Raw genomic sequence first — 15,957 nt, forward strand, 5'->3', positions numbered from 1 at the left:
GAAAATAAGTGACTGTTAAATGTTAGGCCAGGTCTTTTGAATGAAACTCAAGAAAAAGATCACCTTGAAGATGGATTTATGCAGAAATAACTCCAGGGTTCTGTTTCCAACCGGATACTGCTCTGCAATTAATCATAACAGCGGAAGGACACGAAATAAACTAAATTGTCTGCAACTGCAACTGAATCTGCATACCTATTGGCAGACACTCATATCGAAAGTCATTATTCATTGTGTTCTCATGGTTCAGTTATGGAGACAGAAATAGATCAAATTGAGTTCTTGGAAGGTAACCTGTCCAAGTAGCTACTGCCAAACCAAGCACCTAATAACAGGTTTCTGAGACTTCTAATATTCCCCATATGTCTCTAAGTTTGATTACTATTTCTCTCACTTCCGTGCTGTCCTCAGATGTGTCATTGTCTTGGCCTTGGAGCCTCCCACAATGAGCCGAGATTAAAAAAAACCTCATTGTCCACGTACCATTTCTACTTCATTAGCTTCGGCCTAATCTATAAACTACAGCTGAGACGGGGACGCTGTGTCAGCCAGCCCCTGTCATGTACCTGCCACAACCACTGAGAAGTTCTGGAGGTGTGTGTGTGTGTATGTGTGTGTGTGTGTGTGTGTGTGTGTGTGTGTGTGTGTGTGTGTGTGTGTGTGTGTGTGTGTGTGTGTGTGTGTGTGTGCGCGTGCGTGCGTGTGTGTCTCAGTGCTGGGGCTCACACATACAGTAACACATGCTCCTTATATATGAGGCAATCCAGATTATGTCACATAGTTTGTCAGTTTGAATGTGTCTGAACACATGTGAGAGATGGGAGACAAAGGCAGGACTGTGTTTGCATTCTAATGGGATAATATGCTAATTAGACTGTTGAAGACTGCCATATGTTTTATTCTTGAGATATTCATGAGTGCACACCAGATTATTTTTCTCTTTACTGGACTGCATGTGTTTGTCTTTCTCTAACCATAAACAAGATGATTGGCATATTTCTGCAGCCTTGCAGTGTTCTATATTTGCACTGACATTTACAGCTGAATTAATTATAATACTTGATGAAAGTTTGTCACTTTTGTATGAATATAACTTATGGCAGCTGTAAATTATATTGTTTATAGTGTGGCAATGTGAAAGGGGCCGTAATAACCGACAGATAAATATCACCTAAATCTGCAGCTTTACGGAGCTTAATAGTGAGTTTCAGCTCATTGTTGTCGCAACGTCCCAGTTTTGGTTCACTCTCACTGCTCTTATAGGGTTGTTTTTGACTGCAGCAGGCTAAGCAAACAGGCACTGTTAGGAATGTGCTGGTGAACATAGTGGAGCATTTTGCAGCTAAAGAGACAGATATTTCCGTCATTTGATGAACTGCAGTTTTTGCTGCAGTGGATTCCTTTTTTTTTTTTTCTAGAGATATTGTGACTTGACTAATGCTAAACGTGCGCAAGTGAACAACCCCTAAATATTTTGTCTCCAGTTCTAGCAGCAAGAAACATTTTTTTGAAGCTCTCTGAAATGACGTTAAGTCACGTTTTGTTCTGCACCCTGGTCATTTCCTCATGTTTGATTTCTTTTGTCCTTCAGTAGTTTTGCCATTCCTCTCCATGGACCAGCTTTAACCGCAACAGAGGGAGAGGGGAGAGCAAGAAAGTGACAGAGAATGAAGAAGAGATGATCCTTTTCATTTGAATCATTTTCATTTTAATAAACATCTGCTTTGCCAGTCTGTCTTGCCAAGAGCAATGACACAACAGTGAATCAACCCAGTCAATGAAAGCTTTTATATATTAGTCACTCGAAGGAAGTGCTGTCTGACTTGGAATAAGAAGTGATGTGTTTTGTCCTTCTTGCAGCTTCGACAGCACTTAAATGGAATAAACGGAAGAAAAGCTCAGTAATTAGCGCGGGCCACAGTGCCTACCCTTGCTAACAGTTAAAGAGCGCCACCTAGAGTAACTCAAACTTCACAGACCCAGGAAACACACTTCACACAATAGCACGGTTTGATTGCAAAATTATGTCTGGGAAGTGTAGTAGAACTGCAGCAATGACTGCTTATGTCTCACACACGCACACGCACACACACACACACACACACACACACACACACACACACACACACACACACACACCCCAAACACCTTCAGACACACAAACAGTAATTGTGGTACAGCCACATGTCTGCTTGGTGATTCACACCTTATATAGCCCTTCATCCGTCTCTGTTTTCCATTTACCTCATAAAGCTGAGGCATCTTCCCTTCAACCACTCTTTCTCCTCTTTCACACCTCCTGTCTTGCCACTTTCTATTAGCATTCCCTGGTCAAGGGGCCGTATGAAACTGAGGCACACACCTGCCACAGTCAAAGTCCCAAGCCTGTCGCCTCTCAACAGCTCAGTTCAGTTGGGCTCTGGCAGGCTAGATAGGTGTTTGCTGGGCTGGCTTTCTTTTTTGGATTGATGGATAACTGATTGGCTGGCTAGTTCTCCGTCTAGCTTGCGAGCTGGTTATGTAAATGCCTTCCTGGCTGGCTGAAAAAAATGCCTTCGGGGCGAAAGTTTCCCATTAGTTTCTTACTCGTTTGTCCTTTCTGCCCCTCTTCCTTTCTCTCCTTCCTTCCCTCCTGCCCTCCCCGGCCGAAACTAAACAGCAGCTGCACCAGAGGTAGGAGTGTCAGAAAGTGCCACAACTGTGTTCCGCTCTGTTTTTAGGCAAGTTCCTAGAATAGAACAGCGCTCACAGCGTGTAGAGTGGAAACTAAACCCCAGAGGCTAGCTGGTTCACTGACATCCTCTATTCAGGAGCAGTGGTACTTAAGCTAGCTGCTACAAACACACACACAGACACACACACAAACGCATTGGGTATCCTAACAAAAAGGAATGAAAGTGTGCACGCTTGCATCCATAATTGAGCACATGGGCGCATACAATCACTGACTTAACATAAATATTCACACACACTCTCTCACACACTTATTTGCAGAGAGCAACAGATCGTGCCAGATACGATTTCAGTCCTCTTTAATATTGAAGGAAAAAATATCTTTAGAATTATTCATTGATTGCTGCTATTCCGAACTCAAATCCACTATTATGTTGGAGACCCATACTAAAACTCCATAACCATAATAGGGCCACATGTTATGTGCAAATGATTCTTTAATTTCTTGGTTGGAGTTGGAGGAGTAAATTAGCTTTCTTTGTGGTAAGGACTTGTGTCAATCATGGCCTTTGTGTCACAATCAAGGTTTACTCAAGGCCTTTTCTTTTTGACGGCCAATATTTCCGTTAATATTTCAGAACTTAGTGCCTGCATGAGAGTGACGGAGCCCAAACTTCCAGGAGTGACTGTTAACCGTGGGGGACTGTCCTCAGCGCTGTCTGCCGCAGTGTCAGCAACCCACCCGACCCGTGTTGAAAAACGCACCCCGTCTCGTTTACTGTGCTTTGTGAGGGTGACTTTTTTGCCTTGTAATCACTGTCCATATTCATACGACCAATGTGTTTACCATTATATTTGTATCGTTATAAAGCACAGTAACATTTTGAATGTACAAAAGTATTTTCATCAGAATATACTTAAGGTACCAAAAATAAAAATATACTCATTATGCAGAATGGCTCATTTCAAATAATATATTTGGTAGGCCTGAATCATTGGATTATAAGTATTGATGCATTGTGTTCATCACTTTAATGTTGCAGCTGGAAATTGAATTTACATACTTAATAATTAGTTAATTTAATAATAAGTTAAATGTGTAATATTTGAGATGTAGTGGACTAGAAGTGTAAAGTTACATAAAATGGAAATACTGTTATACTTTAATACTATACTGAGTAAAGTATGAGTACCTCAAAATTATACTTAAGTACAGTACTTGCCTAAATGCACTTAGTTACATTACAGATACATTTAACTTTAAAATGTACAGAATTTCCTCCCAGGGCAGTATGCCCCCAGTCTATATACTATAGTCTGATTTAAATCCTGTGGGAACCACTGATTATGAAAATAAGTTATAAGAAGAAGTTAGTTGTGACTCCCTGTAGCTTTTATTATCAAATATAAAACTTTTGTCTGGCTTTTAGAAGCGTGAAAGATTCCCCATGTAAAAGCCAGCCAAAAAGTGAATCTCTATCATCTGGTGATCCCGACCGAAAATGGAATTAAGGAGCAACACTGTTGCCAAGTTTATTGAAAAAAAGATAGATGTAATCATCTCCAAAATTCACGTTTTTGGCACACAAGTTATTCTGCTTGAATCCATATTTGTTGGAGTTTAGTCTTTCAATAATAACATTTTAAACCACAGAGACAGCCAACAGGTTTGTAATTAAGGATTTAAAATTCACTTGTCACTCATGCTGATTAGCAGCGCTCAGACATTCAGCTCCACCAGAAACTTCATCAGAACATCATTTGAAGGTTTCCTTAAATTTGTGGGGGGTTTTTTGTGACCAAGATATATACTGAGCGGGACGTTATACAGTTGAAAAATCAACTGGTTAGTCACACAAAGGGGCCGGGAATTTCATTAGTGAAATTTCTTGTTGCTCATCGGCCGGCATATATACCAATATATCTGCAATAAGATAATGTTGACTGATATATTAACCTGACAGTCCATTTCCAGTACTACTGCCGATTGTTTTGGAATGAATACATCACAAAGTCCTGTTTACAATTCACAGCCAACCATATTAGTTTGCAGAAAAGCCCACATTTCATGTACTTGTTTGCCAGAAGTGATGTTTGGAACCCACTGGCAGCAAGTTATGCTGGGCGTCAACTGCATCAAAATGCAAATACTGAGCTGACGCGTTTGTGTTGCTTGTATATAATTCGTATCTGTGTTATGCGTTTGTAGGTGAAGGTTCAAAAGTAGTTTTAGATGTCATAACTGCATCCCACCTTCAGATGTGTATTGACAATTTTCTCTGGTGTCATCCCTCCTCCCTTTCCAGTGGAGGTGATACTACTGTAAGCTCGTTTAATGATTAAATGGGTGCAGGCAAGGAGAAATCTGCTGGCCCACATAAATAAAACCTCACAGACAACAAAGATTACAACACAGAAAATATGGGTGGGGGGGGAGCCTATTTTAAAGATGACAAATGGATAAACTCTAAAACTGTAAGAATGGCCTATATCTATATATATATATATATATCTATCCTATACGAAAATGGCCAAACAGGCTTTGCTAGACTGACAAAGCAGCCACCACCCTCGGGTCATCTTGCCTTTAATGTGACACAGCAGTGGAGAGTTCTGCTGACTGCACGATGTTTAGGATGCTGACTGACATGCAGACCCTCCCGCTGTATTTGCTACTCAGAGGCTCTGATGTGGGAGATCTCCCCTCCTTCATGTGAGTCATATACATCATCCACGCAAGGACATCTGACCCTATGAGAGGAAATGTGGCTAATGAAATCCTCCAGGTTATTGTACATACGCAGTTTAAAAACCCACGGAAATGTCCTGCAGTATGTGTTCTGGCTCTGTTTTATGTGTATATTTTTGTATCTCCAATATATTCCTGCTTGCTGCATCCATGATGTGCTAGAAAATCTAGAACAAACAGACTGAAAGCTCCATTTTTTTAAAAGATTTTTTTAAAACTCATAATGATGAGGATATCTGCCAATTCTGCAGTCCCCCTTAGCTCTACAGAGATTTTACCTCTTTTGGCTCATCCTTGTGGTTCCTCGCAAATTGTACTCTCACCAACCGGTTTTCTGCAGCAGCAGACAGTGTTTGCAGCAAAAGACTTCTTTCTTTCATCATGTAGACAGAAAAGAAGGAGTGCTAATGTTCCTCAGTGTCTGATGGATGAATTATTTTTTGCAAACATGTGTAAGAACATTTATAAAAGAATAATATGGAGTCAGTGTTCTTCAAGCTTTTGCCCTTCTGCTCTCAATTTTTCTTTCATCTTTGAGAAAATGAGTTGATACTATGAATTTTTTTTTTGTCTTACTGGTGGTATCACTTTACACTGAGACACATTCACAAAGGCAGAAAAGACCAAGGGGCAGAGAAGATTATCACGGGGAAAAAACAGGTTATCATCATATGCCTCCTGTGTGTCAAGGAGTGCATGTTGTATGCACTAAATAAAAAATAAAAAAGTCCCTATAATTCTTTTTTGCTTGCCCTCTGTGTGTTGGCACAGTGATTTACGGAAAACATAACAGCCACTAAATTGTTTCCCACATTTCCAAATCATGAATATATTATTTTTCTGTATAATTCCACTACCAGGTTTGAGGGTGATAAAATCCCCCATGGCTTTGCAGACTGGCACACTCGGACAATTAACATACAGGCATGCAGTTACATGGGGACACAGGCGAAGCTACAGGCACATGCATATATTGAAACACTCACTTTCTCGCTGGCAGACACAGACACGCTCCTGAAGCTCCATGTGATAAATTGGCTCAATAGTGGCACCCTGGACAGAAGGTCAGGATTCACAGCTGCAGCCTGTTGGACTCGTGGTGACATTAGACAATAAACAAGCGTGTGCTGTCAGGCGCTTATAAGTCACAGCGGAAGAAGGGGGGGGGCACATGCGAAATGGGAACATTGGAATGGTGACAAGATTTCCCATAAAGTTCATCATAAACAATAAAGCACTCGTAGTGCACTATCCAGTACACCATGTAGTAGATTAAGTACATCCCGTAGGAATCAACAGACTGGTGAAAATTAAAAGTTAGTATTTTACCACATAGAGCTTTAGGACTTGAAGGTTTTTTTCAATTCAGTTTATACTTTGAGAGAGTTAGGATTCAGGCTAATTACTCCTCTTGTGAAGCAATTCCTTTTGTATCATGACACTGAAAGTGGGTCAGAATCAACAATCTTTGTTCTTTGTGCAAAAATGCATAGCACTCGCCCAACTTTGGGGCTACTGGCAATATAGGTTTATTCATAAAAAGGTATTTGGCATGGTAAAGTGAGCACCTTATCTGCAAACTCTTATTTGCACTCCTGGAGGTCCATAAGTCTCTTTAGCAGAAATAAATGTCTAAAGTGTAGGTCCTAACTAGATCTATTCTCAGGAACACCGACATGAACCTTGCAAGATGACTCTTGATCAAGAACAAGAGGATTCATATACGGAAGACTCCATCACTGTGAGTTTTGAGTAATGTAATGTTCCATGACAGATCTTACTGGCTTGGTTTTAAGTCTAGGTTCTGCTGTGAGAAGATACGAGAGAAGCCTTTATGGTTACAGTTGTACCAACCACATTTCAGTGCACACCCACACACAGTTGCTCTCTCTTTTCATTCTCGCTCTCACAGAAACATATACATGAAATACTGAGTCAGAAGTGTAAAATTACATTTCATGTGTAAGGTGCATGAGCGTGAGTCTTATACCAACTACATGCAAGCCAATGTGACACACACACACACACACACACACACACACACACACACACACACACACACACACACACACTTGTCACCTGTGCCCCTCCCCCAATGACCCCATCCCTTCAGAACCTGTGCACACCCATCTGCATAATTGTTCATGATAAAATAGAGAGAGGGAGAAACCCAGGAAGCAATCGCATGAAAACATACATAAATCTATAAATAGCATTTAGCCTACAGCTATTCTCACACATCATATGGCTTCAACAGCCTGCAAATCACATGGCCTCTAACCCCGATTCCAAACCGACCTGATGTAATGGGAGTGTGATCGACTACTAGAAAGCAGCTTCACTGTTGGAGTCCAGGCTATTTTTCTCAAGGTGAAATTTCTACTTTTCAATCTAAGAGAGGGAAAGAGGACACCGCTCTTTCTTTGCACTGTAATGTCAGCGTCTATTTTTGACATTCATTTCTGATGTGTGTGTGTGTGTGTGTGCGTGTGCGTGTGCGTGGTAACACGTGTGGTAAACTTAATCTGTGACGACTTGACTCCTCTGTCTTGTCTTATAAAGATGTGAAGGTTAAATGGTTGGAGGATGTCATAGTCACAGAAGTAGAGGCATTCAAACTCACTTTCTCACACACACACACACACACACACAAATTCTTTAAGATACTTAAGGATGCAAAAAACATTCCCTCTGCCACACACACACACGCACACGCACACAAACACACAAACAATTCCAGGGAGGGATTCTGCTGTGTAAACAGGTGTCGGAACAATAGGGAGTGTATTAATATGCCTGTTTTGTTTTGCTCTCCTTAAGCAGCACAATTTACATTTTTAAAGACACACTTAATATCAACTTCTCTTTGACCAAAATAACTCAAGTTAGGCATCCTCTTCAACTGTTAGCAGATAAGAAGGAAGAGAGAAGACAGTCTCCTGTTTTTGTTTTTATTTTTGTAGACCATTGACAAGTAAAATTCCATTCACTCTCCTTGTGCTCTATTTGAAGAACAGCAGCCAAGTTAAAGCAGCCTGTTTTTTGGATGGTCTCCGGTGGCTCGGTGAGGTTTCATTGATGCCAACTGAGGCCACTCATGCTAAACTTTGTTGCTATAGTGACGCCTACTGGATGAAAAGGGGTACTTCATCCTCACTGTCTTTATAGGAGATCTCTGTCTGTCTATTTATTTAATGCCGTAAATAGATACAAACCTGTGCCTTTTGAATTTACTGTATTGTCAACGTTGCATCTCTATAGGATTTTATTTTCCACACAATTGCTGTTCGTCGTTGAGCCGGAATCACTGTCTTCTTAGCAGCAGAGCAATTACGACAATTAAACCCTTCTTATTATCTGACTCATCTGACTTGGTCTATGCATTTGAGAAAAAGGGGGAGAGCTTGATTTAGCGCACAACCCCAAGGATGTGACTGACCCTGACTGAGTCTTTTGCTACAAGCTCTGGTGGCCGAATAGATTGCCAAACCGAGACCCTGTTCCACATTTCGGTGTGTCTTCAAACTTCTGAATCCTTCTCCAGCTCCCATGTTGTTCTCCTTTGCAGTCAGTAGAGACCGTGCACGTACTGTGTATTTATGAGATTAATTTTACCGGCACGAATGTCACTGAGTATCAGACCACTCTTTTTGTCTCTCCATGTATTTGCAGGCCACTATTGTAATTGCTTTGTCACAGAGCTGCATGGGCTACGAGGTTTGTCATTGACGGCCTTCTTTTTTTCAAAACTATAATTATTTTCACTATCTAAAACAATCCCCCATATGCCAGGGGCTTACTGTGATGTTTTCCACATTCATTTGATTTGTAACAGGATGGAAATACCTCTGAATTTGCATTGAAACGGGAAAAAACATTTTCAAACTCCAAGCTGTTCGTTCAGCCTGACTGCCACATTACAATGAAATAGTTTCTCTGCCTTCTGATCTAACTGAAAAACTGAAAACATAGTTACTAGATCCAATTAATCCCCATCATATCTCTGTATAATATTGTTTATAAAATGCCAACACGTATGTTATCAAACTATCTGTGGAACACATTACTGGTCATATTTTTTTACTGAATTTATTAGTCAAGCATTTCTCTCCACTAGTGATTTCACAAACAGCAGTGTTATGTGTCCTCCCTCAAAATAGTATGGTGGCCCTGAGGGTCAAAACACAATGACATTTAACAAATCACAACCACATTTCAGAAAATCCAACATTTCAGGTGACTCAACAACAGTGCCCTCAGGTCCAACATACAATAGACTATCTTAACCACTTTACCACATCCACTCAAAGTTTTATTTGAAGAACTTTCTTTCAAAACCAGTCAAACGTAGAAATCGGCATCAGTTTCTTAGCGTCCTCACCAAGTGCATGAACGATTCGCTAAGAGGCCTCTCAGATCGGCGAACATCACATTTGTATTAACAGCTTATTCATGACGTCAAAGCAACTGTGTAAGTGATATAAATGGCCATTTAGCAGTGCTTTCAAAAGCTTCTCTGAGGTTTGACTTCACCATAGCTAAGACATGAATCTAAGCATGTCGGTGACAGAGAAGCATTAAATACGCTGTTAAAGTGTAGATCCTGCTTGTTTGTAAGCCTTATTAGTGTGTCTGTCAATGTTCTCTGTGTAAACACTGTTGATTAAGTCATTTTATAACACTCCTCAAGTGACTGCTCATAAACAAACCAAAAGATGCCCTTAACTAATCGTCAGACTAGAAAATCCTCTGTGTGTCTTAGGTCTATATTTGTGCTCCAATCAAATGCCTCATGCTATGTTCACACCAAAAGCAACAAAGCTGCAAAACGGCCAAGTGTGGCCAGCTATGTTGCCGAGTTGCAGTTGAAATATTGCTTGGGAGAAATATGTTTTAAAAACAGCATTCATGTTAGAACAAGGATGAGCACATTTGGACATGCTGCAAACAATAAAGTTGGCAAAATATGAAGAATATGATTATTGCACCTTGCGTATTCCCATTGACCGTTGGCTACTTTTGACATACATTTTCTATAAAGGTGTCTATGACTCATGGTGTTTGCTGTGCATGTGCTCTAATCCATTAATTCTGAGAAACTGCAAACTATTGAGTGGGCTAGTTCTAAAACAGTTGGGTAAATATTTAAGACTGAAACGCAAAACACAAAACCAAAGTGAGGAAATAATTTTGTGTGTGTGCGTGCGCGCGCATATGTATGTGCGTGTTGGTGAGACAGAGAGTTTCCAAAGATGTTTCCCAGAAATCAGTGAAACAGAAACAGGGCATCATTTGAGTGTGTAAGTCCAGTAAGATCTTTAGAATCTTTGGCCGTCCCCCTTTTCCACTGGCCTGCTCCGGGCAATTTCCCTACATCTGCTACTGTGTGGCTCTCGAGGGATATCTCCAAATACCACACACACACACACACACACACACACACACACACACACACACACACACACACACACACACACACAATCTAACAACAGAATTCTTCTGCATCATGTCCTTGTCTGTAAGGGGAAACCCACAGGGGTTTTTGCTTTGTTTCTGCGGGGGGGCCTTGCCCAAGGCTGCATTAGTATTTGTAAACAAGTTTAAAAGAGAACAAATCAGCCGCAGCAAAAAATGCTAATGCTAGTTTTGTGTTCTGAAGAGAATGAATTATATACACTGAGAATACTGTGAAACACAAAGGTCTAGTTCGTTCTACATTTACTGTTGCTGGTGAGCTGAACTCTGTGTCTTTGTAGCTGAGCTGTAATGAGGTTTAAGGCATTTTATGTGTTCAGATGAAGAGAGCCTGACTTGAATGATTCCTCCTGAAGAAGGCCTCCTACAACACAGTGCAACAATCTCCGGTGGCGTAGTGGAGTGAGTCCTGTAACTAAAGTCATGGGTGTGGTCCCACAATGTTCGATGTACATTTTTCAGAGCATCTTCCTGATTCAGAGCCGCAGCCCCCTCTCTCTTAATCTCTAAATGTACTTATTATTTTGTATGTTCACATGTGTGACAGAGCAACACACCAAAACATACCTTTTAATGCACCTTTTAGTGCATTATTATAATGTGTATTGGAAAAGGAAGCAACACAGAAACTGGAATACAGAAACTTCCCAAACGGGTCAGCAAAGCACACAGAAGAATAGAAGGGAAGCCAAAACAATATTTTTAATATGCTCAATTTGTGCCAAAAAGCAGACTTCCTCGAGCAGAATCTTGAGGCTTATGCTGATGTGTTTGAATAAATAAGAAAAGATGATGACATTACAGGTACATCAAAGCTTAGCAGTCGTAATACTAAACCACTGTGGGATGCTAACTATTAGTGTGTACATTAAGCACATATATCCAGAGGTAGCCAACAAATTGATGCAATGATCGCATATCTATGGCCAGACAGAGTGAATGCAACCACCAACCAGGTGAAAATATGCTGAACTATATACAAATATATTCAGGTTTAATAAAAGTATCTTAAGTATCTGTATTTGAGCATAATTTGAGTATTTTAAAATTATGTTTCTTATCTCTGCAATGATCAGCTCCTCTTTCATAAGTTTCATTAACTGATCCGTTTGTGTTATTTATCAGCCTGAAATTAAACCAATTTTACTCGCATGGCACTTCACAGAACAACCAGGGGACAGAGCGAGGTTTGTCCCATGATGCTGTATTACAAACAGCCACTAGAGGAGGTAGGAGACAAGCACATGACACGATGCAGACAGGGAAAAGGGGCAAAGTCACATGTTGTGTTTAAGTGACATACAAAACCACAAACAAGCCCAATCACTGTCAGACGACCGTCAACTAACAATGACAAAAACAGATCCCTGCAGCGCCGGCGACAACCCTCTGAGCAAAAAGACAGATAATTTACTGAATTCTCCACCACTGAAACACAACACCCTTCCAGTAAGTGGCACCAACTTGATGTTTCACAAGAGACTCGGAGCCATTCCTGCCAATCTGCACTTCATTAGGCTGATTGCTTGCCTGTGTAAGCTACTCGCTTTGCCTGCCAGCTCCCTCTGCCTTGTTCTGATTAAAGGGAAACCTCATAAATGCGCTGCCTTTAAACGATTTCCTGGTAACATCAAAGTCACGTGGAAGTTGGTAGCTGCTTTTTATAATTGCAACAAAGCACAGGCACCTTTCAGCAGCCCCACACGCCACAAAACTCCCCCTGCTAATTTAAACCTGAGTCAACAGTGGTCATTAACATAAAATGTAACGAGGCAGGAAGAACACAATTCTGATGGGATAAGAGCCTTAATAACAAATGAATGAATGTCTCCTAACAAGCTACATTGTTAGCGTGTCAGTAAGCTAATCTTAAGTACATGAAAGTTTTGCCAATCAACACTTCTGCCTAAGGCAAATTAAAGGAGGGTTATTTCCAGTGAAATGAGCAGTAAATGTTGCTGCTGAAAAAATGTTTGACAAGTGTGGTAATAGACAGCTCAGTAATAACGGGAACTATCTGTGAAGTTGCATAATTTATGGGTAGTGTTTATGGTTTGTCAAACATTGCCTTGAACTGACCACTGTCTGAAACAGACCCGGGATTAAACCACACACACACACACACACACACACACACACACACACCCCAGCTGTATCTGCAAAAATGCACAATATAACTGGTTTCACTGGTTAACAACTTCATCTTTTAAAGATCTTAAGTGGACGGAACTGCACATGTTTACACATACTACTTTATTTTTCTTACACAAAAACAATTTAATTTATTTCAAAGGAAACAGTCTGTAAGGCTTTAATTATTTTGTTCATTTGAATGATAAAACATTGGTGGAAAAAATATATATGTATTTATAAACTGCATAGCACAATGTATGGCCCTTTCAAAGGGACATTCAGGAAGAACAATATAAATACACTTTTGGTCAGAACGTTTGTACCATATTCTCACATAAATAGACAACATGAGGCATTCATACATTTCCAGCACAATTATAGATAAAAGGAAGATTATTATTTATTGCTGCAAGAGATAAAATATGAAAAGGTTAGTGTAAAATTGTCTATGTGATGGATAATTTGAGGGTTAAACCTCCCTGTCTTTGAGAGCACGCAAACCTGAATTGGTCGGTCTTTGACATTGGAAAGGAGAGCAGTTTTTCCAAGGTAGACACTTTTGTAAAATGGAAATTAAAAGAATGCCTCAGTGATATGTTTTATTTGGCCTGAGCTGCTGAATCACGTGTACAAAGTGTCTGAATTTTAGCGCTCTTTTCGACACACAAGGCACTGCATCGAATGAAGGGAAAGGCTCAAGTGAAAAGTTGTACTTTGTATTATTGTGCGCAGTGCAAGTCCTCACCCAGCTCAATTATTGCAAAAGTAAACAAGTGAAGAGCATAAACAGCAGGACCGTAACGCCCCGCCTCATTCAGACAAGTCATGTAAACAGGCAGTCCAAACGTTATTTTTATTTATTTTTTTATCCTTGCTGTGGGAAAAAAATAGATTTCGTATTTGACTTGAAGTGCTCAGAAAGTCGATTCAAACACTCCTTGTGCAGAAGATATATTAAAAACATTGTTTTGTTTTTTTTATTTAAATGTCAGCCACATGTCTTCTGTGTCCATTTTTTGGGAATCCTTGGGAACACATGTCACCATAGTCAGTGATATTTCCATTTTTTCATTTCCATTTATGATAAGTGGTACATGCTGTAGCCCAGAGGAGCGCCGTACAGTCCTAAAGGTGAAATGGGCAGTATGGATCTGTGGTGGTGGTGATAGGCAGAGTACGACTGTCCATACAGCGACATGCCCAGCGACAGCGGTAACGTAAAGCCAGGGTGTAAACCTCCAGCTGCAGCGGCCGCCACCGCTGCCGTCTTAGCGTCTGCAGCCATCTTGAGTTTCTCCAGCTCAGCCTCCTGGAGCCTCTTGGCTTTTGCCCGGCGATTCTGGAACCAGATCTTGACTTGGGTCTCTGTCAGGGTCAAGGAGGAGGAGAACTCGGCCCGCTCGGCGATGGACAGGTACTGCTTCTGCCGGAACTTCCTCTCCAGGGCCAGGAGCTGAGACGTGGTGAAGGGAGTGCGGGGCTTTCTGTTGGTCTTGTGTTTCCTCAACGGACAGCCAGGACCGACATGACCTGGGAGAAGAAACAATCAAGATTGTAGAATAAGATGAATTAAATTAACTTAAGAAGAATTGTATGTGTATGTTATGTCTCCTTATAGGCTATATATTGATCAGTTTTGAACATAAATGGTTAAACCAATTAAACATCATGTTTAAAGTTGAATATCAGGATGCACTTTTTTTCTTAAAAGGCCTCATTTTTTTATATGCCACATATTTTAGACGTGTCAGAGGTAGTCTACTCCCACAAACATTAACCCATAATATACTGAATATCGGAGGGATTTAGAGTGTGTGGTTCACTTTTTATTTAGGCTGTTTCTTTAAACGACACTTTCCAACAGGAGACATCGTTCCAGCAACGCTGGTAGGAAATGATTTACCTGTAAACTGCCACCAAAAGATGCTGATAATTAAGTTTGTCCTCTTCACTCAAATTGCCAAGTGTAGGCTAATTGTTCAGACCTAAAGGTAACTGATTAGGCTGTGTTCTTTTTTTTTTTTACAATACAATTTTACAAAATGCTGCATGTGTAGGAAGAACTTACGAGGCTGTGTGGAAAACGCGCTGTTGGTGACCCAGGGTGCGCAGTCCTCTGACTCTGATGCCTCGGATTTGACCGGAGACGAAGGCACAGCCGTTAAGCTCTTCTGGCTTCCCCCGGGAGGACTACACGTCTCCCGATACAGATACAGGGAGTTCAAACCGGTTGGAGACACCGCCACCGAGGCTCCCTCCAGTTTACGGCGGATAGACTCTCCGCCGCGAGCGTCCGTCGTCTTCCTCCCGGACATGAGCGCCTCCACGCTGAACGGATGATGATGCCGTCGCACCACCGGAGATGTCTTCTCCTCCGCTGCGCTCTCCGTCAAGTCCGCACGGTTACTGTCCTCCTCGGACGAACTACTGCACCCCAGGTCGTTGGAGGTCTCCTGAGAAGCCATCTGTCCTCCGAGTCTCATCCGAAAAGCAAGGTGAACTTCCGAGCGAACAGTCAAAGGGCGGCCAGGTGAGAGCCGCTCCGGCGAGCGCTATGTTATGGAGCTGTCAAAGTAGTATGTGGGAGTATGTGGACGCATCACGTTGTCACGGCTCAACTTTGACCAATCAGTGCAGCCCAAAATGTTTACGACTGAGCAGATGCTGCCTTCAGGGACAGTCGGAAACTAACGGTGCTTGTTTTGTTTTGGGTAGTGCAGTGCAACAGATCCTGCAGAAATTGTTATTACCATTATTATAATTATTATTAAGAGGTGACCAAACCACTTCCCATGCCGGTAAGGTGGAGTGCTTGAAAGCAAAAATGAATACATTGAATATGTTAAATTCCATCTTTAATTTATTTCAAACTTGATCAACTGAGAAATTTCTATAATAATTACTTTGTTTGCCTTTACAGGTCTCTA

At 41.1% G+C, this 15,957-nt stretch overlaps 1 protein-coding gene across 1 annotated transcript; it reads right to left on the reverse strand.

Moving 5' to 3' along the window:
• Positions 1-13,212: 13,212 nt before the first annotated feature.
• Positions 13,213-15,589, reverse strand: msx2b (muscle segment homeobox 2b). Its single transcript, XM_068716454.1, has 2 exons — positions 15,099-15,589; positions 13,213-14,560 (listed from the first exon to the last, which is right to left on the reverse strand). The coding sequence occupies exons 1-2, from the start codon at positions 15,511-15,513 to the stop codon at positions 14,109-14,111; spliced, it is 867 nt and encodes a 288-aa protein (XP_068572555.1). The 5' UTR covers positions 15,514-15,589; the 3' UTR covers positions 13,213-14,108.
• Positions 15,590-15,957: the final 368 nt, after the last annotated feature.

The sequence above is a fragment of the Cebidichthys violaceus genome, unplaced genomic scaffold (genome assembly GCF_023349555.1).
Source record: "Cebidichthys violaceus isolate CVI_PGR_0920_01 unplaced genomic scaffold, fCebVio1.0.p SCAF_20, whole genome shotgun sequence".
NCBI classification, from domain to species: Eukaryota; Metazoa; Chordata; class Actinopteri; order Perciformes; family Stichaeidae; genus Cebidichthys; species Cebidichthys violaceus.